We start from the raw sequence: 25,417 nt of genomic DNA, 5'->3' as shown, positions 1-25,417 counted from the left end.
AGACAAATCTCCCATGCAGAAGAATTCCAACTAATTTCCGTAGATATTCTGTCCTTAAAGAGGTAAAGCCTAATTCCCCTTTCCTTAAGGGTGAGCTGAGTGGAGTGAATTTTTTTCAAAGCGTGTAGAATGGAAAGAGAGAGAGAGAGATGGTTAAGGTTGCAGTGGAGAAGCCTGACAAATACACCTCAGCCGAGGGGTCAAGGTCAATGTTAACAGTGAAAGTCAGGTTGATGGCATGTGCCTGATGCGATGGGATGTGACAAGCAGGGCACTTCACCTGTGTGGTCTTCCTCCCCAAAACATTGCTCCAGTCTAATCAAGAGCAGAATTTCAGAGCAATCCCAATGCAGGCTCATTGTACGAAATATCTGACCAAAAGCAAACTGTCACAGGCAGGAAGAGCCTAAGGAGACATGACAACTAAATGTAATTCAAGATCCTGGATGGGGTCCTGGAACAGAACAAGGATGTGAGGTTAAAACTAAGGAAATCTGAATAAACTATATGGAAACTCAGAGAGTTAGTTGTCAGTACATTTGTGTTTTTTAAAAGGACAAAGGGAGGTCTTTGGGCAGAATTAAAATGAGTTCAGGTGCAAGCACACAAAAATGTAAGGTGGAAAGAACAGCAAAGATAAACATGTAGATACACATGACACCTTATTCACTATAAAAAAAGGATCTTGTAGGATTTAACATAGATGTAAAATTTAAATGCAGGACAACAATAACATAAGAGATAGGCAACGGTAAATGAAATTATTTTTATATCCCGCATTGCTAGAGAAGTGGTAGACATAACAAGTTATATTTAAATGCATGCAATAAGACAAGGATGCATGCCACAATCTCTAGGTGCATGTCAGCCTCAAAAGCTGTCAGAAGAATGTATTCGCCAATAAGCTGATTGGGGGAAAGCAGAATGATACAGAGAGTTAAATAATCTCAAAGGAAGGCAAGAAAGGACAGAAAAAAATACATGAGACAGCTAGGTCAAATAGGAAAACTATATTACAGTGACAGATATACAATCAACTATATCAGTAATTAAATACAAAATGGACTGGATACTACAAGTAGAAGACTAAGACTGTCACTCTTTTAAAATATCAGCTCTATGCTGGCCATATGGGACAATTTAAATATAAGCATCCAGAAAGTCTGAAGTAAAAGAATAGAAAAGGATACACTATGCTAACATGAATCACAAGAAAGTTGAAGTAGCTGTATTTTGTCAGCCAAAAACCAAAACAAAACAAAAAAACCACTTAAAGGCAAGAAGCATCACTCTGTATCAAGAGAGTTGTGTCACAATGATAGAAGAGACAGTTCGCAGGAAGTTTCAGCAATACTATGTGTACCCAATAATTTAGCTTCAAAGCGAATAAGGCAACAATCAACAGAATGTAAAAGGATCTCACTAGACAAGTCCACAATCAGATGGGAGACTTCAACACAGTTCTCTCAATCACTGATGTTATCCCATCAGGCAAGAATTTTATAAGGATACAGAAGTTCTAAAAAAGACAATTAACAGAATCAACCTAATTGACATACCTAGAAAACTAAAGGTCCGTGATGGAGTACACATTCCATTCAAGTGTTTCTGGAACATTTACCAAAATTGTCCCTATGTCAGGTCTTAATTCAAACCTCGGTATATTTCGAAGGATCAGCTGAAGTCATTTAGACTTTAAAATTTATTCTCTGATCACAACCAAATCAACTTTAAAATCAACAATAAAAGGTAAACTAGAAAAACCAAACTGTTTGGAAATTAAGCAATAACCCATTGGCAAAAGGAGAAATCACAAGGGAAATTATATTTTGAACTGAATGGCAATGACAATATGGTCTACCAATACTCATATGATGGGGCTAAGCCTGCACCTAGAGGGCAATGGATAGCCATCAGTTCATACGTAAGAGAAACAAAGGCTGGAAAGCAGTGATTGAACATTCTATTTCAAAAAATTAGAAAAAGAAAAGCAAATTAAATCCCAGTCAGGCAGAAAGAAGAAAATAATGGAGGTAATAATAGAAATAAAGAACTATAAAACAAATATGCAAGAGAAAAGTCACAATACAAATAAAGCTGTTACTTTGAAAACACAAAACTGCATTTCCTGTCATGGCACAGTGGAAACGAATCTGACTAGGAACCATGAGGTTGTGGGTTCGATCCCTGGCCTCGCCCAGTGGGTTAAGGATCCAGCATTGCCGTGAGCTGTGGTGTAGGTTGCAGATGTGCCTCGGATCCCAAGTTGTTGTGGCTCTGGAGTAGGCCGGCAGCTACAGCTGCAGTTCGACCCCCAGCCTGGGAACCTCCGTATGCCTCGAATGCAGCCCTAAAAAGAAAAAACACCCAACAACAACCCACAAAACTGATAGATCTCACCTTCTGCTTTTGGATAGCATGCAGTAATTCACAGCAAGCAAATAATCCCAAAGAAGACAAGTAGAACGGCTCAATAAACTACAAATAATAAGAAGGCATCGAAAGCTGCAAAAGCTATGAGATTTAAAGGGACCAAAATTCCGGAGTTCCCGTCGGCGCAGTGGTTAACGAATCCGACTAGGAACCATGAGGTGGCGGGTTCGGTCCCTGCCCTTGCTCAGTGGGTTAACGATCCGGCGTTGCCGTGAGCTGTGGTGTAGGTTGTAGACGCGGCTCGGATCCTGCGTTGCTGTGGCTCTGGTGTAGGCCGGTGGCTACAGCTCCGATTCAACCCCTAGCCTGGGAACCTCCATATGCCGCGGGAGCGGCCCAAAGAAATAGCAAAAAGACAAAAAAATAAAAAAAATAAAATAAATAAAGGGACCAAAATTCCAAGGTAGAAAAGACCAACCCTTCCGAGGCGAACTGAGGCTACACACCTGCCTTTTCCCTGGAAAGAGCTCGTGATTCTGGGAGCAGACTTTGGATGGAGAAATCAGTTTGGACCAGGCAGAGGGCCACTCCAGCAGCTCATTCCCTAGTTATACAGTGCTGAAGTGGCCAAACGGGAGATGTGAGGGGGTGGGCGCAAAGCATGCCTGGTTTCCCCTTCCAGACACGTGCTGACCTCTGGAACTGCTGGGGTCTAAAGACCTAAACTGAGAACTTTTTAAAGCAAAATACAAGTGCCCACACTGTGTTTCTTAGGAGGAAAAGGCCCAGCTGGGAGGAAGGCCCTGAGGACAAAAGGGCAGAAACAAAGCCCTTAGAGGTGTGGACACTGGCGCTGAGGACCTGCAACGGCTCCCGCCCAGGAGAGACGGGCCAATCTGGGCACAGTCAGATGTCAAGAGGGTCCAGTTTGGGCCTCTGTCAGAGTTGTAGCTGGAAGATGGAGAAATACATATAGACTTTCGATGGCTGTGCGACGCTTGGAAGAACAGAACTGCAGATGTGAGGGAGCTCGAACGCACAGCTGGCCGCCCCCAAGACACCTGCAAGATTAGGAAGCTGTGAGGAACCTAAGACTCAAGGGCGTTGGTGGGGCTTGGCTTACATCGGGGTCCGCGGCGCTAAGCGGGGAAGACTGTTTGTGATTGAGAACTGAGGGCAGTTGGCTGGGGAGGTGGCCAGTTCCCCAGACGCGGGAGTTTGACGAGCGCCCAGAGGGCATAAGGTGCCCTGCGGGGAGGAAGAAGGGAAGCTCACCTCCTTCTCAGCAAGGCAACGTGTCCTCGCCTTCAAGCAGCTGCAGAAGCAAGGAACCAAAGCGTCTAAAAATCTGGGCCGCTGGGCTGGGCTGTTACGGACTCTTGCTTCCCTAGTCCACAGCTCAGGGGCTCTGGGTGTGTTTGCTGATGAGCTCTGCAGCCTGCGCCTGCCTCCAGAAGCCTCCACTGGGACTCGAGAAATGGGAGCAAGAACAAGTGTGAGCTAAACAATGTTCAGTGTATTGAGTGAGGACGAAGAATAACAGTTCCGTCGGGAAGAGCCGACTACAGGGACCTGGAATGGTAATGCCGCCCTCAAATTCCTGATGGATGGAGCAGCTCAGTTAGTCTAATTACTCAATTAGACTCATCTTGACTTACGTGTCCTTGGGGGTTCAGTCATGAACCCAGGCCCAAGCAATGAAACTTCTGTTTATTCGTGTTCCCCACATGGCTTAGTCCTATACTGAGTATGCGACTAACACACTCAAAAATGTTTACCAAGAGAAAGGTTGGCAAAGTCTGCTGTCGTTGCTTGCCTGAGGCATATCCTCTCCTTCTCCCATGGGAGGAGAATCTTGCTTTTTCTGCAGGTAGGAATGTACCAGCCAAAAAATACATATACACAAGTTCCTATTCTTCCTTCTAGATCAGTAAACACAGGTCTGGCCAATAACATGTAAACCAGAGGAGCTTCTAAGAAAGCCATTTAATAAAAGAAAGACTCTTCTGGCTCAAGCCTTTTCCCCTGTCCTTTTCCCTTTCTTCATGTCTGAAACATGTGTGAGATGGCTGGTATTCCAGCAGCTATCTTGCATCCATGAGGGTAAGACTGGAAGAATAAAAAGCTAGAAGCCACCTGGGTCTGTGAAGATACCACATAGAGCTGCTGCACTGGCCCTATACCAAGACTCTCTGGCCTGCTTGTTATAGGAGATAAAAACAGCTACTTTTAAAATGTAAGCCACTGTTTTGAAGGTTTGCTGCTAATTCAGCAAATGAAGGAGAGGGAAGAAATTCATCTAGAGAAGGAATACAGAGCTTCAAAGACAACCTAAAGTTCAAAAAGTTTTCCTATAATACCACCAGCTCTTGACTCATTAAATAAACTGACACATTTACAAATATGCAACAGGCACAGGCTTTGTGGCGCAGGGGCCAGAGCCATGAACTGGGCGAGGGGGACTTCCTGGGAGGAAGAATGTGGGTTACAAGGCTGATGTGAAAAATGATTTAATGTGTGACGCAAAATACCCAGACCAGGTCTAGTATGAGTCCAGAAAGAACAGTTCCTTCCTTCCCCCAGTGGAAATTGCATGTTTAACCAAGAAAAGCACACTGAGTTCAGGACAACCCAACAGCTCTGCCTCTGTCAGTGGTGACACTGCTTATCTCACACTAATCAGAAGCTGTATCTCTTACAGTCATGAGAGCAGGGGTAGGGATCGGTTATGGATTAACACACAGAATCTGAAAGTAGACAAAGGCTTCCTGACCAAAGGGGTGAAAACCAGCAACTGGGTTTCAGCAGTGACCCACGGGGACTCGGGGACTTGGTGACCTGCGTGTTCCCTCCCGGCTCTGGATGCTCTTCTTGCGGCTTCCCCTCCTAGAACCCTCCTGCCCCTGCCACGGGGACGGCGATGGCCGGGGGAAGAAGCCTTAGCACCTCTAGTTCAGAGTGCCAGGCGTCCAGGCCATGGCTAAGCGCTGCCCACACTCTAACAACGAACGAGACCCGGGGCCAGTGGGTATGTGACGTAAGGCTTCACTCGCAGTTCCCTGGGCATGAAGCTCTGCGGCCACCGCATCACACTGACTGGAGAGACGGAGATCTGGGGGAGGGGAGGGCAGGAACAGCGCATATCCTTCTAGGCCTTTCTAGGACTCTGGTTTTATTCGAGTGAGATGGGGCACCATTGAAAGGTCCCAAGCGGGCGTGGCCCCTGTCACTGACTTGTTGGAGGGTCACCTGGGCTTTGGGGTTGCGGCTAAACTGTAGTGGGCACGGCAGGAGCAGCAGAGCATCGAGGAGGCTGCCGTAAGACCCCAGGAGTCAGAACAGAAGGGCAGGGGGACCGGGGTCAGACTCCGGGGCGCCTTCAAGGGAGTCGACAGGATGGATGATGAGTTGGATGTGGCTGTGAGAGAGGACAGGCGAGGAAGAGCCCAAGATTCCAGCCCTGAACAACTGGAAAAGAGGTGGCCCTTGCCTGAGACTGGAGCGGCTGCAGTGGAGTGGCTTTGGTGAGACTAACGGTGGTTCTCAGACCGACCCCCAGGGTAGGGGGGAGCCAGGGGGCAGGTGGGAGCCGGACTCAGGAGAGTCAGGAGGGTGGTCTAGGGGGCACGAGGGAGTCGCTGGCTCATCGTCGGCAGAAGAAGCCTAAGACGGATGAAGCTCAGCTCAGCTGGGGGACCTAAAGGTGTTCGCAGGTGAGATGCTGGCCTCGGGCAGGGCGGACATCAGTCCCAGCTTTGCCGCCACCTACAGCCCTTCCCCGGGGCAGTGCAGACGATTCCCTGTGAACTTGTGAACTGACTCTGAATCAAGACCGCTGAGCACTGCGGTCACTGGGGACTATTACAGGGTCAGGACCAGTGCAGGTGACCAGGGACCAGGACGAGGTGCCCGGGGGGAGGTCCAGGGTTCCCACCGTTTCACGCCATGACCCCACTGAAGTTGCTCTCGTCAGAGTCAGCAGCGACGAATTATTAGCCCCCGGGTCCCCCAACCAGAGATCTGGGAGCCGTCCTTGCGTCTTCCCTCTTCCTTACCTGTCACCCCTACTCCCAGGTACATCTTGGAAGTAGCTGCCTCGCCAGGCCCCATGTGCCCACAAACACCTGATTCTCCACATCTGCTCCTTTGTGCGGCCAAGGGGAGCGCGGCGCTGTGTCTAGAGCTGTCTGCTCCCATGCCTGTGCCTCCAGCCCAGTCCCCTCCAGCCACCCTCCCCGTCGCCGCCGTCTGGAGGCTTGGAAATGAGCTGCGGAAAGAGCCTATGACAGCACCTGGCATGGGGGCAGGCACGAGAGAAATAGTAGCTGCTGATATAATTATTCTCTTCTTGGAAATATATTTCACTGCCGCCTTCTAAATTTGTCCACATGGACACTGCTACATATTAGCCGCAAGGCTTTCCTTTAAAAAAGCTGAAGATGATTAGCTAGAGGGATCATAATAGGAATTTTAAGCAATCATTTAAATTAATTCCTGAGAAATCTATGCAGAGCCCTTCAAACGGAGCCCTTTCTGGCAGGACCTCGCCGGTTCCCAGAAGCACATGCAAATCAGTGCTCTGAGCTTCCCGGTCTCACTGCCAGGGTTTTTTTTCCCACTTTCTTGAGGAACGAACCACCGCATCACGGGACCCCTCTCCCGGGCAGGGATGGAGACCAGGGCAGCTTCTGCTCCCCCCCCCCAACCCCACAGCCCGTGAGCCAGGTACTCAGCGGACGGCCAAAGAATGCAGCAAGGAACGCTTTGTTCTGCAGGTTTAACTATCAAAAATCGGCCACATCCATATCAATAGCATGCTCTGAAGAAAGTTGCCAAAGACATTTTTGGCGAGAAAAATCTTTTTAAATGTTGAAAGCTGCCTAGAAATGAATCTGCTTTGCCCTGGAATAAACCCTTACTGGGAAGAAGAAAAAAAAAAAAAAAAAAAGACAAAAACTTAACGCCTCTCCCTTAAAGTGTGTTAGCGCAATAAAACAACAGAACTTCTTCTGGAAAATAGGAATGCAGAGAGGCCCCTTCTCCTACCTTCCTGAAGTCATGCGCATTTATTTTGCCATTGGGTTCCTTGCTGAAGTCAAGAAATCGTTTTCTGAACGCTGGGTCCCGCTGCCGTATGCAGTCTTTGAGTTTTTCAATAACTTCCTCCTTGGTCACTTTCTTGGTCACGGCACTTTTACTCTCCGTGGGCTCGGTTCTAAAATCACAAGCAGGCACGCAGATGCAGCAGAGGGCCTCGAAAGGCCTCACCCATTTGGGATTCAGCCCAGGACAACGAGGGGGTTGCCCCCCTTTTCACAAACAGGGGAACAGGTGCTCAGGTGGATGGAGGGACTTGGGGACTCATTACACGCCCGTGGCCCGTGGGTTCAGAGCCAGGTACAGCTCTTCCTGTGGTGCCAGCACAGGGCGGCGGGCAGGGGGTGGGGGTGGGGGGCACCCCAGGGAAGGGGACACTGGCATCCCCACTCCAGACTCTTCGGCTGCGCGTTGAGCCGGCTGGGTAGGGTGTGTGGCTGGGCAGAGAGCACAGACAAAGGAGTGAAGAGGGGAAATTGCAACTCAGGGGCTGTTATAAAGCCTTAAATTGAAGAGCCTGCTGTGTGGCCACCAGATCAGAGATCATCCAATATCCAGGGGCAGGAAGGGACGTCCCCGATGTGGGAGCCCCGGCCCGGACGGGGTGTGCGTGTGAGAGCGTGAGGCTGCAGGTGTAACGGAAGGACACGGCTCTTCAGCTCCCCCCAGGTCTCCTGGACCCACGTGGGCAGCCGTGAGCCCTGAGACAGCGGACTGCTTGCTACTCCTTTCCTGCTGCTTCTGTCGACTTTTAAGAACTCTCCGGGAATGCCTGTGTTTCATGAAATGCTTCATTGCTATTACTGGTTTTAGGAGGCAGACGTATCTTCTCACAGAATATTTAACCTTTCTCTTAAAATACCATCCTTCTGCCCATTTATAAAGCAGCTACTACTGAAAGGCCCAGATAGTCAAATTTCATTAGTGTAGCATTAAAATATTCCCATTGCCCTACACTTAAGAACTTTTTAAAAGGGATGTGACAAAGTGAAGCCTGCTGGAAGGCTCTACATTTTATCTCTCCTTATGGATTTATTATAAGCTACGAACAAGGAAGTTAAAATAATATCTTTTCATTAGACTAAACCTATACTTTTCAAAATGAAGAAGGGCTAGAATATTCATCAGTCTGATTTTTAATAGATCTACGAAGTATGTTTTATTGTCACAGTTCAATGGAGCCATCCTTTAAATAATTCCATCATTCACGTTAGAAAATGTTAACCGGTTCAACGGGTATATTTTGCAATAAATATGAAACAGTGGTAAGGAGTCTAATTTTCTGGAATAGAGTCAGCGCGAACACAGGTACGTAACAGTTGAGAGTCCTCTGGGAGGCGGAAGTCCTGGGGGGAGGCCCCAGGATGACCACTACGTTTGTGGGTGACCTGAGGCAAGTCCCCAAACCTCTCAGACCTCAGTGCTTCCATTTCTAGAATTAACAGATCCATGCAGCGGCGCCTAAGATCTGTGCAAGCTTGAAAACTCCCTGGCTCCAATCACTGTGTTTATAGTTGGCCATCTTTCTTATTTAAATCATAAAATATTTAAATACTCATTTAGTCAACAAATATTTACTACCTACCTATCCCGCGATAGGCTCTGTGGCTTTAATAGATGCTTTCATTTTGTTTTATTTTACCTCTCAGAAAGATCTGGCTGCTGCTGGTCCTCTTTTTGAAAATGTTCATTGAACAGCTGATCCTTTGGAACAAGAACTGGAGAGACAGTAGGCGGGCCGTTAATTCCTAGGCATGCCAAAAGTTTCTTGTAAAGGATTCTTCCTGAAGTAATATCCTGAAACTTATTGCAGAGTCTGAATTTTAAAAATAATTAGAACACACCCATTAGAATGGCTAAGAGAAGACTGGCCCTACCGAGGTGGCAAGGATGTCATTCTATCTTTCCCCCGAGGCTGGTTGGATGCAAAATGGTGCAGCCACTTTGGAAGACAGTTTGGCAACTGAACATAGACTCACCAGAGGAACCAGCCGTGCCACCCCGAGGCATTCACACACAAGAGAGAAAAATGTCTGTCTACACACAGACTTGTACGATACGGGCGGCTTTATTTGTTACGGCAAAAACTGGAAACCAACCCAATGTCCATTGGCAGATGAATGGACGCACAAAGCGGGGCGAGGCTATAACACAGACTTCTCTCAGCCACGAGAAAGAGCTCACTGTGGCCCCACGGAGCAACGTCAGTGATGCTCAAAGTCGTTATGCTTGGCGGATAAAGCCTGACAGAAAGAGAACGGCTTATATGTTCTCACTGATAGAAAACCCTAGAAAATGCAAAGTCGTGGGGCACGACACAGCGCTAGGCGGGTGGAAGAAATGAACTGCGCAAGGACACAAGGACGCCTTGGGCGACGAAGAAATTATCTCGATTGGCAGCTTGTGATGGTTCGTGGATATGTACCCAAATTGTACCGTTTAAACCTGTGCAGTTTATGCTGTGTGAGAATCCTGCCATAAAGATATGACATGCGCAACATAAAGAAAAGGCTTAATTGGAAATTTTGGTAAGGAGGTGCGGAAGTGCCTGATTGGAATTGTGGACTGAAAGTATTTGAGGGAACCGTGGGGAACCACTAAGGCGGCAGGACCTCTTTCTTTTTCAACGTTTCATCTGTTACTATTTTTCCGATCACAGAGGGTGTACTGTGCTCACTGCTGCAAACTTGGCAAAGCCTGAGGCCCCAAACAAAACCCCACAGGTGTGTCAAAATGCGCAAGGCTGCAGAGCACAGCAGGTGTGGGTGTGGCCTCGGCCTTGGGATAGAGAGGCTCTGACGCGGCAGCTCGAGACTCAAGGCAGGGGCCCATGAGGCCTGCTCCAGGGACGCCTCTAGGGCGAGGGACAACCCTTGTCTTCAAGGAACGGGAGGTGGCTCAGCCCAGCTGAGCGGGAACCTGCAGCAACGGCCGAGCTTTCCGTGCGCTTGGCCCTGGCCGAGGCGTGCCTCCTCTCATTGCTCCAGCCACAGCTCTCGTAAGCGACATCTGCATGAGGAAGGAGGCTCAGAATGGGTCTGCATCTTGCCCACGTTCACCGCGAGCTCAGGGCCAAGAGGTTCGAGGATCCTGAGGGGTCTGGGGGTGGGGGCACGCTCTGTAAAAGTATCTGTGTTTTCCTCACAGACGCAGCCTGGCTGCACAATGGAGAAGAGGACGGAGGCTTCCACCTCAAAAACCCAACTGCCTGCCCGGCCGGTCCACTGACGTTCATTCTCTCATTCGTTCATTGTTGGCTCACTTGCTTGACACTTAGGAAGCCCTGTCCCCGAGCCGCCAACTCTTCCAGCCCCAGGTACCTGCGCTTTACATCCTCGGTGGGGGGCACAGGTAATGACATAAACCGAGACAAGAGCCAAGGGAAATGGAGCTGGGTGACAGGAAGGGAGTAGCCGGGGCAACGCCGTCTCTTTTAACCCACTGAGTAGTGACCTGCCACGCCGGGTGGTGGTACGTCACTAATCTCCTCTTCACGTTAATGTGACCCAAAGGGAACTTCTGATTGTCACCCCTGAAACTGTCCCCCTCCCAGCCTCCCCCAGCTCAGAGGACAATCCTGGGTACCCAGGCACTCAAGCCAGAAGCTTGGCTCGTCCTCGCCCCCTTCCCATCCCACCTCCATCCGTGCCCCTGGCAGTCCGGCCAGCTGTGCTCCAGACATATCCTGAATCTCCCAGTGGGCCCTCAGTATGAGTTCCCAGAACGGCTTCAGAGACGAAGGGGAGCTCCTTTGGGGGGACAGGTGGTGGTTCTTATTACACCAAACGGACTTCCCAAGAGGCTTTGTCATTTACATCCCACCAGCACACGGGAGAGAACCAATTTCTCCAGCTTCTTGCTCTTTTAACATGTTTGCAAATTTGTATTTCTTTTACTTCAAGTGATATCTCCTGTAGTTCATATTTTTTTCTACTTATTAACCTACATTTTTACAAAGCGATATAGCAAGTCCCATGCTCAGAGCCTTGGCAGATGGAGACATTTCATTAGGACTGAATCACGTTGTCTTCATGATACCAGTCACAGTATAACCTCTTTATAGCAAGTGATGCTGTTTTTACATATATGGTGGTAAGAAAATGCTTCCCCCCCCCCAAACTAATATACTTCAGAAAAAGAGGAGTCGATATAAAGAAAATAAAACAGGAGTTCCCATCTTGGTGCAGCGGAAACGAATCCGACTAGGAGCCATGAGGTTGCAGGTTCAATCCCTGGCCTCGCTCAGTGGGTTAAGGATCTGGCCGTTGCTGTGGTGTATGCAGGCCGGCAGCTGCAGCTCCGATGAGACCCCAAGCCTGGGAACCTCCATATGCCACGGGGGTGCGGCCCCCAAAAGACAAAAAAATAAAAAAGAAAAGAAAAGAAAACATTCTCAGGCAGATCCTGAATGCCTGAAGTATGGACAGCATCTTCCTTTCCATGGACAAGTAAACGGAGTCCCCAAGAGCTTCTCTCTCTCCCTCTCTCTCTTTTAAGGCCGCACCCACAGCACAAGGAAGTTCCTGGGCCTGGGATCCAATATAAGCTGCCGCCGTGACAACGCCTTACCCATTAGCCCACTGTGCTGGGGGGCGGGGGGACTGAACCCACACCTCCGAAGCAACCCAAGCCGCTGCATGTGGATTCCTAACCCACTGTGCCACGGTGGGAACTCCAAAGTTCCCTTCTCTTGCCTTGGAAGCTGCTTCCAGACCTTCAACAATTCCCCAAGCCCCCTGGTCCACCTCCCACCGCCGCTTCCGCAGAAGACCCCGCCTCCCTGCACCAAGGAAACAGGCGTCCTGAGCGCGGGGCCCGTGGTCGGCCCCCCAACCCCCTTCCCGTCCTGGCTCCGCCTACTTTTTCTCTCCGGACTCTGGCTCGCGTCTCTGGCTTTTCCTTAACGTCTTCTCCAAGCCCACAAACAAGCACAAAGCAAGTCTGTGAAACAGGTGAGTCCTTTCCCAACACCGGGGTCTCCCCTCCACAAGCCCCGCTGGCACCTCTGGGTCCGCCTGCCCCGCCCCCCCACCTGCTTCCTCTGTGAGGTCTGACCTCGCTGGCTCCTCCTGCTTCCCGAGACCTCACCCGCTTAGCCTCAGGCACCGTCCCATCGCCCTGACCATCTCGGCCCCTTTGCCTGGTGGGCTGGCACCGTTCTGCAGGTCAGACCCGCAGCCCTCTCGCCTTAGATGGCCCAGCGTCCACCCCAGACAAATGCTTGTTGAACAGCTGAACAACCTGGTGATGAGACGAGGACTCCAGAGCCTCAGCTCTGCCCAGGCTCCTCTCGGAGCCCCACGTCCTCCGAGTCTTTTTCTGGTGTTTTCATTCCAACCCGGCGGACCCCTGTGTTCCGTCGCTGCCCCAGGGCCCCGCCTCCCACCCACCTGCTCGAGGGCCCCTGGCACCACCCCTTCTCTCCTCTCCCATCACCCTCCCCGCCCAGAGCACTGGTCTGCCCTTCGGCACCAGACTAACCCAAAGCAGCCGCCCCTGCGGTCCTCCGCCACCCCGCCTCTCAAGCCCCTTCCTTTTCCTCTCTCCCTGTTACATCTCTTCTGCTCCCTGGAGCCAGAGCGATCTTTATACAGCACACATCTGAAGCTGTCACCCGCCCCCATGGAAAGCCACCTCCCAGGCTCTGCTTGGACTAAAGCTGCTCAGCAGAGCCAGGGGGACTTCAACAGGCCAGGGCCCGGCCCGGCCTGGGGACGGGGCACGGGCATCGGGGCTGCCAAAGCTCTCTGGGGGGCTCGCAGGCCCCGGTGAGAACCTGCCCGCCAGGAAAGTCCAGCTCCTTAGCCTGTGGGGTGTGGTCCTGCTTGCGGCCCCGCCCTGTGCTCAGCATCCTGTTCCTCCCGCCCTCCCCCACGCTTCCTGCACCGACTTGCCAGTCCCTGGAGGTGCCCTGGGCCCCAGCCCTGCCATCCTACCTCGGGAAACGTTCTTTCCTTTCTGAGCATCGTGTCCCTGGGGAGCTTCCCGTGTTTCGTGCACACCCCTCCCCCTCTCCAGCCCCGGCTGTGAGTGTCCTTCAAGAGCTGCACACATGCTCCTTGAGCGCCCACAGGCCACACTGGGTGCATCCGAATCCCTTCTCCCTGCATTAGGCCACCCTGTGAATGAAGCGGTTTCTGTAAACCGGCTAAACGCCGCGGCTGGGATGCAGGAGGCTGGCCCAGTACTTGCTGAAGGAAGGACCCAGTGGAGGAAAAAAGTCAAGAGCCCCTTCAGCCCTAGGTGCCTCTTCCCTCCCCATCTCTGCCCCTCCCTGGACCGCACACAGCAAAGCCCGCGAGGCTGAAGCCCCTGCAGACACAGACATGGACATGGCCTTGCCCCCGTCCCACAGCCCAGCCCAGCCCCTGCCTCTGCCCCAGCTCCTCCAAGACCCTCTCTGGACTCGCAGGCACCTGCTTCTCCCTGTTCCTGCATTTCCTCCACCCACCAGCACACTCCTCTTTCAGCAAATGTTCTGTAAGCCTGGATGCATGCAGGGAGGTCTCACGGTGGCCCAACAGATTAAGGATCTGGCACTGTCTCCGTAGCCTCTCGGGTCGCGACTGAGGCGTGTGTTCCATCCCTGGCCCAGCACAATGGGTTAAGTCTCTGGCATTGCTGCAGCGGCAGCGCAGGTTGCAGCTGCGGCTCAGATTCCATCCCTGGCCCAGGAACCGCCACATGCCTCAGGTGCACCATGGAACCACACAACTGGATGAACGCAAACACCCGGCCCCCGGCTCCCCAAGCTCTCTGCAAGCCTCTCCTGCTGGGGAAAGCCCGCCCCCCTCCTCTTCTTACACATTACAGGGAGGGTGGGCTCTGCTCACAGAGGAGGCTCCTGAGCCGACAATCACCGGGAGGAGATGAATTGGGTTTCGGGGTCACTTTAAATCAACGTAAAGAAAAGCAACAAACAAGATTTGTCACATTCCAGTTGGAAGGACTGGGAGAGAATCCCTGCAATTCCACTGGATTTGTCTCCAGGGAGCCTCCCAGATCACCGCCCACCTGCCGAAGCACTGGCCCAGCCCCGACAGAGCCGCAGCCCTGAGCTGGGGGACAGCAGCCTGTGGCTGGGTGGTGTGCGGGGGGAGCCATGCCCCGCGGAGCGCCAGCTCTGGCCTGGAGGCTGTCCAGGTCGTCTGCAGGGAGGCAGTGGCCCAAGGGGCAAGCCCTCTACATGGAGGACAAAAGGGACACTGGACCGGAGGCCCACGGGGCCTGCAGGACACCCTTTTCTTCCCTCTCTTATTTTCCCCGTCCCCCTCCAGCTTCGGCTCAACCACCACAAATTCAGGGCTATAACTCAAGTCACCGTTTATGGAACGGCTGGTCATTCTTCCTCCCCGGGACAGTGCAATGGTGTCACGGCGAGGGCACAGGTGTCATGGAGCTGGGAGACGGAACCCAGCTCCCCTGCTCACCAGCCCGTGTGTGTCGGGAGGTGCTTAACTTCTCTGGGCCTCCATTTCCTTACCCCTGAGAAGGAGCTGTCAGAGCCACCGGCCGGGCTTGTGGTGGGGACTGAGCCACAGGGCGTGTGGCAGTGTCTCCATCAGTGTCCACGGCGTAGTAGGGACTTAGTACACAGAAGCGATTATCGGTATCCCCGAGTGACATTGCGAAAATGTGTGGGAACGGGTCTAGGGTTAGAAACCAGTCTTCATGGAACACGTGCTGTGGATGTCCTTTTGCTGCCAGAAAACTTACTTGGCTAAGTGTTCGGCTGTTAAACACGGACAGAACGCGCGCATGATCTTCTTGAAATTCTGTCGCCCAACGAGCCCTGTGTCTCCGAGGTCACATGACTGCAGCATCCTTCGGAAAGCCGGTAGGTTCCGAGTCACCGAGTGGTGAACGATCTCCTCCACCTGACATGAAAAAGCAGGCACGTTTACCAGGCCGTGCGTTTGTAACTGGGGGTGGTAGCACCTCGGGCCCCCCAGGAAAGCATCACTTACTGAATCCCACGCCAGGAGGAGAGGCGCCTTGGGGTCTTCACAGGGGGATGGCTTGCTGAGCTAATTGGGAAAGAGAAATATATAAATATAAACCACTCCCAAAGGCAGCAGGAGCTTTGGAGGCTGACCCGCTGGGACTGCCAGGCTGGTCCCTGATTACGGCCAAGGCTTTAGACCTTGAGCAGGTGAGCCTGCCTCCCTATGTTCATCTAGAAAGGGGATAATAACATTTATCTTGAGCTTATTAAAAAAGAAGGGGGGGGCGTTCCTGTTGTGGCTCAGCAGAAGTGAATCCGACTAGTATCCATGAGGATGCAGGTTCAATCCCTGGCCTCCATCAGTGGGTTAAGGATTCAGTGTCTCCATGAGCTGTGGCATAGGTCAAAGACGCGGCTGGAATCTGGTGTGGCTCTGGCTGTGGCTGTGGCTGGTAGCTGCAGCTCTGATTCAACTCCTAGCTTGGGAACTTCCACGTGCCACAAGTGTGGCTGTGTTTAAAAAAAAAAAAATGCAATAAACAGCAGTTCCTCGGCCTAGTGTTTAAAGATTTGACACTGCTGTGGCGCAGGCTAGATCCCTGGCCTGGGAACTTCTTCATGCTGTGGGTGTGGCCAAAAGAAAAGTACAATAAACATGAAAAAAAATCCATCACCTAGAAATGTAATAAATGCAAAGTGAAAGAATAATGAGATGTCATTTTGCCTATCAGAATAAAAAAGGAAGCAAATCACCAGTGGTGACAATGGATACTAGACGATTTGATAATCTACAGGTTCTAGAGTAATAGCAACTCTCTCTGGGGAGCAGCTAGAGATGGAGGAGGAGAGAAAGCTCACTTCCACTGCATTCGCTTCTGCAGCTGTCTCTTTCAAAATAATCAAAGTAATTTAAAAAATAACATATATTCCTTGACCCACACTTCTAGGAAATTATACTAAAGAAATAATTTCAAGGTGGTGCAAAAAAGCAGGTCCTGCGATGTTCATCGTAGCAAAAGACGTATAAATGGAAGAAAAAGGAACACCCTGATTATAACTACAGGGGACACTCTGCATCTTTTAATATGTCAGAACAGAACTTTTACTGACACCAAGTGTTAACAATACGTCAACAAACGACAGGCTAAAAAGTCACTAATTACATGATCTCAATTTAAAATAAAATAGCATTTATGAAGGAAAATATATGTGTATGTATATCTCCAGCTCATTCAATTGTATACATTCAATATGTGCAGTTATCACATATCAATTATGCCTCAAGAAGGCTGCAAAAAATAATAGGGGTGCAGGTATAAAGGTTTGAAAGGATATGCAACACAGTGTAGCAGTGGGTAAAGCGGTCCAGTTCCTCAGTGTTAGAATTAGCAGTGATTTAAATTTTCTTCTATTTGCCTATCTCTCTCTTCTAATTTTTCTAATGCATTTGTTTATATTAATTATTCACTCAGCACATGGCTCTGTGAATACCTGGCACTGGGCTATGCCCTGCACGTACAGCGGGCAGTGAAAACAGAAAAGCATCTGCCTTCAGGAGGCCTGACCACGGCACAAGAGAAGTGTGACCCCAGGACTGCCATGGGCTGCCAGGTCAACTCCTGCAAGACGGGCCGGCTCAGAGGTGTCAGGGAGTCGTGGCAGGACATGGAGAACAGGCCCGGACGAGAGGAGCAGGAAGGGAGTCCTGGCAGGAGGCTGCAGCTGCCCAGGACAGTGGAGGGAGCCTGGGGTACCCACGGACCTGAGTGGTGTGGCGGCGAGGGGACCCCAGGAGGGGCGGCAGGGCTGGACCACGTGGCACCGCATCAACCACGTGTGAAGGCCTGCTTTATCCTATGGGTCCCAAAGCCATTAGAGGGTGAGGCATGGAGGTGGCAGGGTCTGGCTTACAGTAAATAAAGATCATGCTGCTGGGCACACAGAGAATAGATGGCTTCCGGGTGTATATTTGGGTTTTTTTTTTTAAAAGACGGCTCTGTGCAGAGTGTGATTACCAGAGGTAGTGATTTACAAGTTAACACAGGGTGTGTTGCACGGCAGAATTCTGGAGGAGTTGCGATGATTCGTTTCCGTGTGTGAAAGGGCTCTGAGACTCACTTTTGAATCAGCGTTCAAGAAAGACCAGGTGACACTGGTTTAGGAGGTGCACATTCAGCAAATCAAGCGAAAGCCAAAAGGTCATCTGTACCTGCTAAAGAAAGTCTTCGCCAAACACCTCAACAACGATCTGTTAGTGCCTGTTGCTTGCACTATCTGAAACTAATCTGTTTTTAAAATTCTCAAAACTTTTAAGTGCTAATAGCTATTGAAGTTATAGAAGCATTTCTAATAATAAAATTATCAATTTTTCAACCAAAAGAAACAAATCCTAAAAGCAAGTGCTAGTCACTAGAGGCAATAAGAAATTATTATTATTATTTGTCTTTTGTTCTTTTTTAGGGCCGCGCCTACGGAAGGTTCCCAGCTAGGGGTCTAACTGGAGCTGTGGCCACCGACCTATGCCACAGCCACAGCAACGCGGGATCCGAGCCATGTCTGCGACCTACACCACAGCTCACGGCAACGCCGGATCCTTAACCCACTGAGCAAGGCCAGGGATCGAACCCGCAACCTCATGGTTCCTAGTTGGATTCGCCACGACAGGAATTCCAAGAAATTTTTCTTTTTTTTTTCTTTTTTAAGGTGAACTAACATAAAAACTCTAAAAATATTCAGAGTTCCCTTTGTGGCAACCTCTAAAAATATCGATGAAAACCAGAGTAGCAATTCACAAACATGCCTCTGAAGGACATGGCTGCAAGAGTAGCGTTATTGAAACTGTGAAGAGAAGTCACACGGGGAGTTTCCGTCGTGGCTCAGTGGTTAATGACTCCATGAGGTTGCTGAATCCTGTGGGTTAAGGATCTGGTATTGCCGGCATAGGTCGCAGGTGAGGCTTGACTCCTGCATCCTTGTGGTTGTGGTGAAGGCCCACAGCTGCAGCTCCAAAGCAACCCCTAACCCAGGACTTTCCATATGCCACAGGCGCACCCCTAAAAATAAATAAATAAAAATTTAAAAATAACAGAACCTAAAAGGTAAAATCAAATAACATTTAAACACTTAACTCTTAAAATAAAAATTAACTCAGCCTAAAAACATTACGTCATTCATTTCTTTAAGCCGTGTTTCATCTCCATCTATTGTACTTAAGCTTCCTGCCATAAATGGAACCGCAAAGGTGACATTGCTGTAACACTCACCCTAGGCTTCTCTTCAAGCAGCTCAACAAACGTGCTGACATTGACCCATCCGGTGCTCCCAGGGTCCAGCGTTCGCATTAGTTCTTTGAATTCTGAATCGCTTATTTTCACCGCCATGTCATTTAGTGTATGTTGCAATTCTTCCCCTGTTATCTGCCTGCCAGGTTTCTGAGCATCAGAATATATAAGGGAATTGTTTAAAAAGAAAGGAAGGAAGGAAAGGCATCACACATATTTAGCATCACTTAATAAAGCATGAGTTTTGGCCAAACAGAATTACGATTTGAAACAAGAATACCTCACCTGATGATGGATGATTTTATAACCCACGTGCCACGAGCAGTGGCGGGGAGGGGGACCTGGGACTTTGCAACCTGTCAGACGTGGCAGGCGACGGCCCCACGTGAGGAAAGAGGCTGATCGTCTCCCCAGGACGAGCTCTGGGCTGGCGGTCGCAGAGACCTTAAACAGCTCCTCGTACCCCAACCCCACCTGCGGCAGAGCGGCTCAGCCTCAGGGGGCACAGAACTTCCTGGAAATGCAATTACAACTTGCCAATTTCCTAAGAATATTAATTATGCTTGTTTTCACTACCACCAACCTCATCAATTACATAAATGGACAATTACTTAGCAAGAAAAATTTCAGCCATGCTGCATAAAGAAAACATATTATGAGCAAAATATTGTGAGGCGAAATTTTCCCCCGGAATAAAAAATTACCAATAAGTAAATTGAATATCAAAGTTGAGAGGAACTATTTACTGGAAAAGCAGAGGAAAGAAAGACCCTTCCCTCACCATAGAGAGATATTGTGAATATTAATGTGATGAGAGACTAATCAAGTGACCAAGCCAAGATGCCTTTGGGTCCAGAATCTGAAACGGATATAAGGTTCTCTTGGAGAAAACAAAGTCGTTTAGAGGCTATGCGCAGGGTGTTTTTGGTCTGCGAGCGATAATTTTCTTTAGTGTCCAAACAGGAATCATTGGCAACTGGTATTTACAGTTCTCAGTAAATTTATAGTATTGCGCAACCATCAGCGCCATCGAATCACCTCAGAGGAAAGGAACCTTGTGCCCATTTGAAGTAACTCTCCATTTCCACCCCTGTCCTAAGACAACTTATCTATTTTCTCTCTGCATACACTCGCTTTTTTCTGGACATTTCATGTAAAGAGAATCGTATAATATTTGCAGCTGTATACGCCTCACATCTGGCTTTTATCACCGAGTACGCCGTTTCTGAGGTTCATCCGTGATGGCGCATGGGTCCGCGTTCTGCTCCTTTTTATTTCTGGTGTCACTAGTGCACTGTATGACGTGGCACCTTGGATTATCTTGCCACAAGGTCATGAATGTCTGGGTTGTTTCCAGTCTGGAAGTTATGAATAACGTCAGTAGGAGTTCTTGCACAGAGGTCTTTGGGTGGACGTATGTTTTCATCTTTCTTGGGCAGATACCTAGGAGTGGAATTGCTGGGTCATACGATAAATGTCCGTTTCCAGTGTTGGGAAACTACTGTGTCGTTTTCTACAGCAGTGGTGCCACCTTACATGTCCACCCGGGGTGTTGTGGGTTCCATCTCTACAACCTCGCCAGCACTTACTGCTGTCCGTCTGTCTGAGAGTCGCCGTCCTGGTGGGTGTGAAGTGACAGGTCGCTGTGGTTCTGATTTTCATTTCCCTGATGACTGATGATGTTGAGCATCTCGTCAGGTGCTGAATGGCCACTCCTCTATAGTCTTGGGTGAAATGTCTATTAAGATCTTTGGCCAGTTTTAAAATCAAGTTGTCTTCTTATCAGTTTCTTTAAATTTCTTTATTTAAAAAAAATTTTAATTATACTTGATTCACATTGTTCTGCCAATTTCTGCTGTACAGCAGAGTGACCCAGTCATACATCTATACACACTCTCTTTCTTACTCTGTCCTCCATCACGTTCCATCACAAGTGATTGGACATAGTTCCCTGTGCTGTACAGCAGGACCTCATTGCTTATCCATCCTAAATGTAATGGTTTGCATCTATTAACCCCAAATTCCCAGTCCATCCTGCTCCCTCCCCTTCACCTTCCCCCTTGGCAACCGCAAGTCTGCTGTCCATGTCTGTGGGTCTGTTTCTGTTCTATAGATAGGTTCATCTGTGCCATATCTTTAGATTGCACATGTAAGTGATATCATATGGTATCTTTCTCTTTCTGACTTACTTTACCTTGGATGAGAAAATCTAGTTCCATCCATGTTGCTGTAGACAGCATTATTTTGTTCTTTTTTATGGCTGAGTAGTATTCCATCGTGTATATGTACCACATCTTCTTAGTCCATTCATCTGTTGGTGGACATTTAGGTTGTTTTCATGTGAATAGTGCTGCAGTGAACATAGGGGTGCAGGTATCTTTTTGACTGAAAGGTCTGTCTGGATATATGCCCAGGAGTGGGATTGCTGGGTCTTATGGTGGTTCTATATTTAGTTTTCTGCGGTACCTCCATACTGCTTTCCAATTTACATTCCCACCAACAGTGTAGGAGGGCTCCCTTTTCTCCACACCCTCTCCAAGGGTCTCCACACCCTCTTCAAAGGTCTCCATTAATCTTATTAATAGTTGCCATTCTGACTGCTGTGAGGTGGTACCTCACTGTAGTTTTGATTTGCATTCCTCTAATAATTAGTGATGTTGAGCATTTTCTCATGTGCCGATGGCCATCTGTATGTCTTCTTCAGAAGAATGTCTAGTTAAGTCTTCTGCACATTTTTCAGTTGGGTTGGGGTTTTTTTGTTTGTTTTGCTTTGTTTGTTTGTTTTTGCTGTTGAGTTGCTTGTATATTTTGGAGATTAAGCCCTCGTCAGTTACATCATTCGCAACTACTTTCTCCCATTCCATAGGTTGTCTTTTTGTTTTGTTTTTTATGGTTTCCTTTGCTGTGCAAAAAACTTGTAAGTTTGATTAGCTCCCATTGGTTTGTTTTTGTTTGTACTTCTATTGCTTTGGGAGACTGACCTAAGAAAACATTTGTGTACGGTTGATGTCAGAGAATGTTTTGCCTATGTTCTCTTCTAGGCGTTTGATGGTGTCTTGTCTTATGTTTAAGCCATTTTGAATTTATTTTTTGTGCATGGTGTGAGGGTGTGTTCTAGTTTCACTGATCTACATGCAGCTGTCCAGTTCTCCCAGCACCACTTGTGGAAGAGACCTTTTTCCCATTTTGTGTTCTTGCCTCCTCTGTCAAAGATTAATTGACTGTTAAGTATCTGGGTTTATTTCTGGGCTCTTACTCTGTTCCATTGGTCATATGTCTGTTTGTGTACCAGTACCACACTGTCTTGATTACGATAGCTTTGTAGTATTGTCTGAAGTCTGGGAGAGTTATTCCTCCTGCTTGTTTCCCCCCATGCCCCTCAGGATTGATTTGGGTTGTTTTTGGTTCCATATACATTTTTGGATTGTTTGTTCTCGTTCTGTGAAAAATAGCGTGGGTAATTTGATAGGGATTGGATTAAACCTGTAGATGGCTTTGGGTAGTATGGCCATTTTAATGATATCAATTCTTCCAATCCAGGAGCTTGGGATATCTTTCCATTTCTTTGAATCCTCTTTAATTTCCTTGATTAATGTTTTATAGCTCTCAGCATATAAGTCTTTCACCTCCGTGGTCAGGTTTATTCCTAGGTATTTAATTTTGGGGGTATGATTTCAAAAGGTATTTTTTTATATTCCTTTTCTAATATTTCACTGTTAGGATACAGAAATGCAATGGATTTATGAATGTTAATCTTGTGTCCTGCTACTTTGCTGAATTCGTTGAGTTCTGAGTTCTCATATAGTCTAGATACAAGTCCTTTACCAGATACGTAATTTGCATATATTTTCTCCCAGTCTATGGCTCGTCTTTTCATTTCCTTAATAGTATCTTTTGAAGCATAAAAGGTTTTAATTCTGATAAGTCTAACTTACATGTTTTTTTTTTCTTTTATGGAGCATGCTTTTAGTGTCACATCCAAGAAATCTTTGCCTAACACAAGGTCACAAAGATTTACTTGGAGTTCCCTAGTGGTTCAGCCTGTTAAGGATGCGAGATCGAGTGTCACTGCTGTGGCTCAGGTTGAATCCCTGGCCCCCAAACATCCACATGCTACAGGAATGAAAAAAAAATTTTTTTCATATATCTTCTCCTAAGACTCTTATTGTTCTAGCTCTTATATTTAGGCCTATGGTCTGTTTTCAGTTAATCTTTGTGTGTGGTGTAAAGGAAGGTTCTGGACTCATCTTTTTTGCGTATGAATATCGAATCTTCATGGCACCATTTGTTGAAAAGATCATCCTTTCTCTACTGAACTGGTTGAAAATTAATTGACAAAAATATAAAGATTTCCAAACCTGCAGTTACAGTCAACCAATCAATGAGTGCACCCTATGGCAGTACCATGCTGACTTTATCACTGTAGCTTTATTCTAAGATTCAAAATCTGAAAGTTTAAGTACTCTGACTTCACTTTTCTCTTCCAAAATCATTTCAGATATTCTGCAACATTTACCTTTTCAAATGAATTTTAAGATCAGTTTTCCAATTTCTGCAAAAAAAGCCACCTTTGACTTTGATAGGGTTTCCACTGAATCTACAGGTCAGCCTGGAGCGAGCTGCCACCTTGAGGATACTGGGTCTTCTAAGCCGCGTACATGGAAGGCCTCTTCATTTATTCGCTCTTCCTTTCCTTTTAACAGTGTTTTATCGTTTTCAGCACAGAAGCCTGGCACTTTGTTAAACGTATTCCTATGTATTTTACTCTTTCTTTATGCTATTGGGAATGGAACTGCTTTCTGAAGTTCATTTTCAGATTGTTCATGGCTAGTTTATAGAAATATAACTGACTTTTGTATATTGATCTTGTATCCTGTAGCCTTGATGAACTAATTGGTGTGCATTCCTTAGAACTGCTATCACAAGATCCTGTCTGTGAATTAAGACAGTTTTACTTCTTCCTTCCCAGTCTGTACGCTTTTTATTTCTTTTCTTCCCTTATGGCACTGTCCAGAACTTCAGGACAATGTTGAAAAGAAGTAGCTAGAGCTGACCTCGTTGTGTTTTTCTTGGTCTCAGGGAGAAAGTGTTCAGTCTTTTATCATTAACTATGCTGCCAGCTTTGGCCTTATCATAATAGCGCCCTTTATTAGGGTAGGGAATTTCCCTTCTATTCCTAGCTGATTGAAAGTTGTTATCATACATGAGTGTTGAATTTTTCAAATAGTTTTTTATGCTTCTGTTGTTACAATCATGCGGTTTTGTCCTTGTTTCTATTAATATTGTGTATTATACTAACTGACGTTTTGGAAGTTAAATCAACCTTGCAATCCTGGGATAAATCTCATATAGTAATGGCATTTTTACATGTTCCTGGAGTCAATATTGTGTTGAGAATTTTTGCAATTATACTACTGAAGTATATTGGTCTGTGGTTTTCTTTTCTTGTCATCTCTTTGTCTGGCCTTGGTATCAGAGTAGCACTGGCCTCAGAGAATGAGCTAAGAACTGTTCTTTGATACATTTTGAAAGTTTGCAAAGGATGGCACTTTGTATAAGCAATCTTTGTAGTCTTCAGTGTAGAGCATTCGAAGATTTGTTAAAAGATATTTCTATGTATTTGGGTTTTTCAGATATTAAAATATTTTTCTAATTGCTTCTTGAAGTTTATAGAAATACTATTGATCTTTGCATATTAACCTTATATCCAATGATCTTCTCAATTCTATTATTAATTCTAATATTTTGGAAGCCCCTTTGGGCTTTCTACTGATAAAATCATGTAAGCGGCAAATGTAGTGACACTAAGAACAAGACTATTATTCTTTGGTGCTAGAAAACGAGCCATACCTGAACTGAATGAAAGTGATCAGAGTGACTGCGTCCACCTGCAGAGAGGGCGGCCGCGTGTGGAGGCAGCACATGCAGCTACTTGGGGCAGGTCTAAAGCACAGCTGTCTTCTAATAATTCTGCATCCCTCTCTGTAGCCGGAGGAGGACCTGGTTCCGAAGGCTGTCCTGGGTGGCCAGGCAAAATGCCATCCCTGCCCATCCCCTGGCTCTCTTGCTCTGTTCTCCTTCTCCTTCCAGGTCCCAGAATGTGGCCAAAGGGTCTGGGGTGGGGGGTGAGGGGCGATGAGGGTGGGGGTCCTGACCAGAAGCCACACACTCTGCAACTCTCAGGCGTCTGATGCCGTTGCTCTCCTATGACACTCCAGAAGGTGAGCTCAGCAGCAGCAGGGACTTTGCCTTGTGCGGCTGTGGGTTCAGCCTAAGTGCCCAAGGCCAGGCCAGGCCTGGCGCAGGGCAGGCACTGGATTCCCCACCTTCTTATGTGTGTGTTGATCAGTCTGTTGAGTGGTACATCAGCCACAGTTAGCCTGATATTTGCAGAGGTTAGAATTATTACAGTCCTCCATTAGCGGAGATGAAGATTTCACTAGTTTTAATTAAATTACTCCTGCAATATAGTAATAAAAGCTGAAGTAGGTAAACACAGCAGCCTTCATTTATCTTCAAGAGATGGCCCTGCTGGTACACTGGCAGGCAGCTTAGCCCAGGGCAGAAGTGCACCTGCTCCGGAGTGGCTGGAGGGGATCCTGGCTCCACCACCCACGAGCCGGGAGCCTCAGGCCAATCACTTAACCCCCATGCTCCGTTTTCGCAGCCAGTGAGGATAAAATGCAAGGATCAAATGAAGACAATGGCAGTGTCTACCTCA

The 25,417-nt window shown here is 47.9% G+C and overlaps 1 protein-coding gene across 1 annotated transcript in view; it reads right to left on the bottom strand.

Annotated features, from left to right (window-relative positions):
• Window positions 1-25,417, bottom strand: part of EFCAB6 (EF-hand calcium binding domain 6) — a 221,323-nt gene that overhangs the window by 103,771 nt on the left and 92,135 nt on the right. Inside the window, 5 exon segments of the mRNA XM_084955059.1 lie at window positions 7,420-7,588; window positions 9,113-9,286; window positions 15,187-15,347; window positions 15,438-15,497; window positions 18,679-18,846. Coding sequence (XP_084811185.1) covers window positions 7,420-7,588; window positions 9,113-9,286; window positions 15,187-15,347; window positions 15,438-15,497; window positions 18,679-18,846 — 732 coding nt within the window.

The sequence above is a fragment of the Sus scrofa genome, chromosome 5, assembly GCF_054392235.1.
Source record: "Sus scrofa isolate SSC_HxYL_T2T_F1_AM1 chromosome 5, Sscrofa_HxYL_maternal_Yorkshire_Landrace_v2.0, whole genome shotgun sequence".
Taxonomy (NCBI): domain Eukaryota; kingdom Metazoa; phylum Chordata; class Mammalia; order Artiodactyla; family Suidae; genus Sus; species Sus scrofa.
The sequence above is the reverse complement of the archived record's forward strand: the minus strand, read 5'-3'. Positions and strand labels throughout refer to the sequence as shown.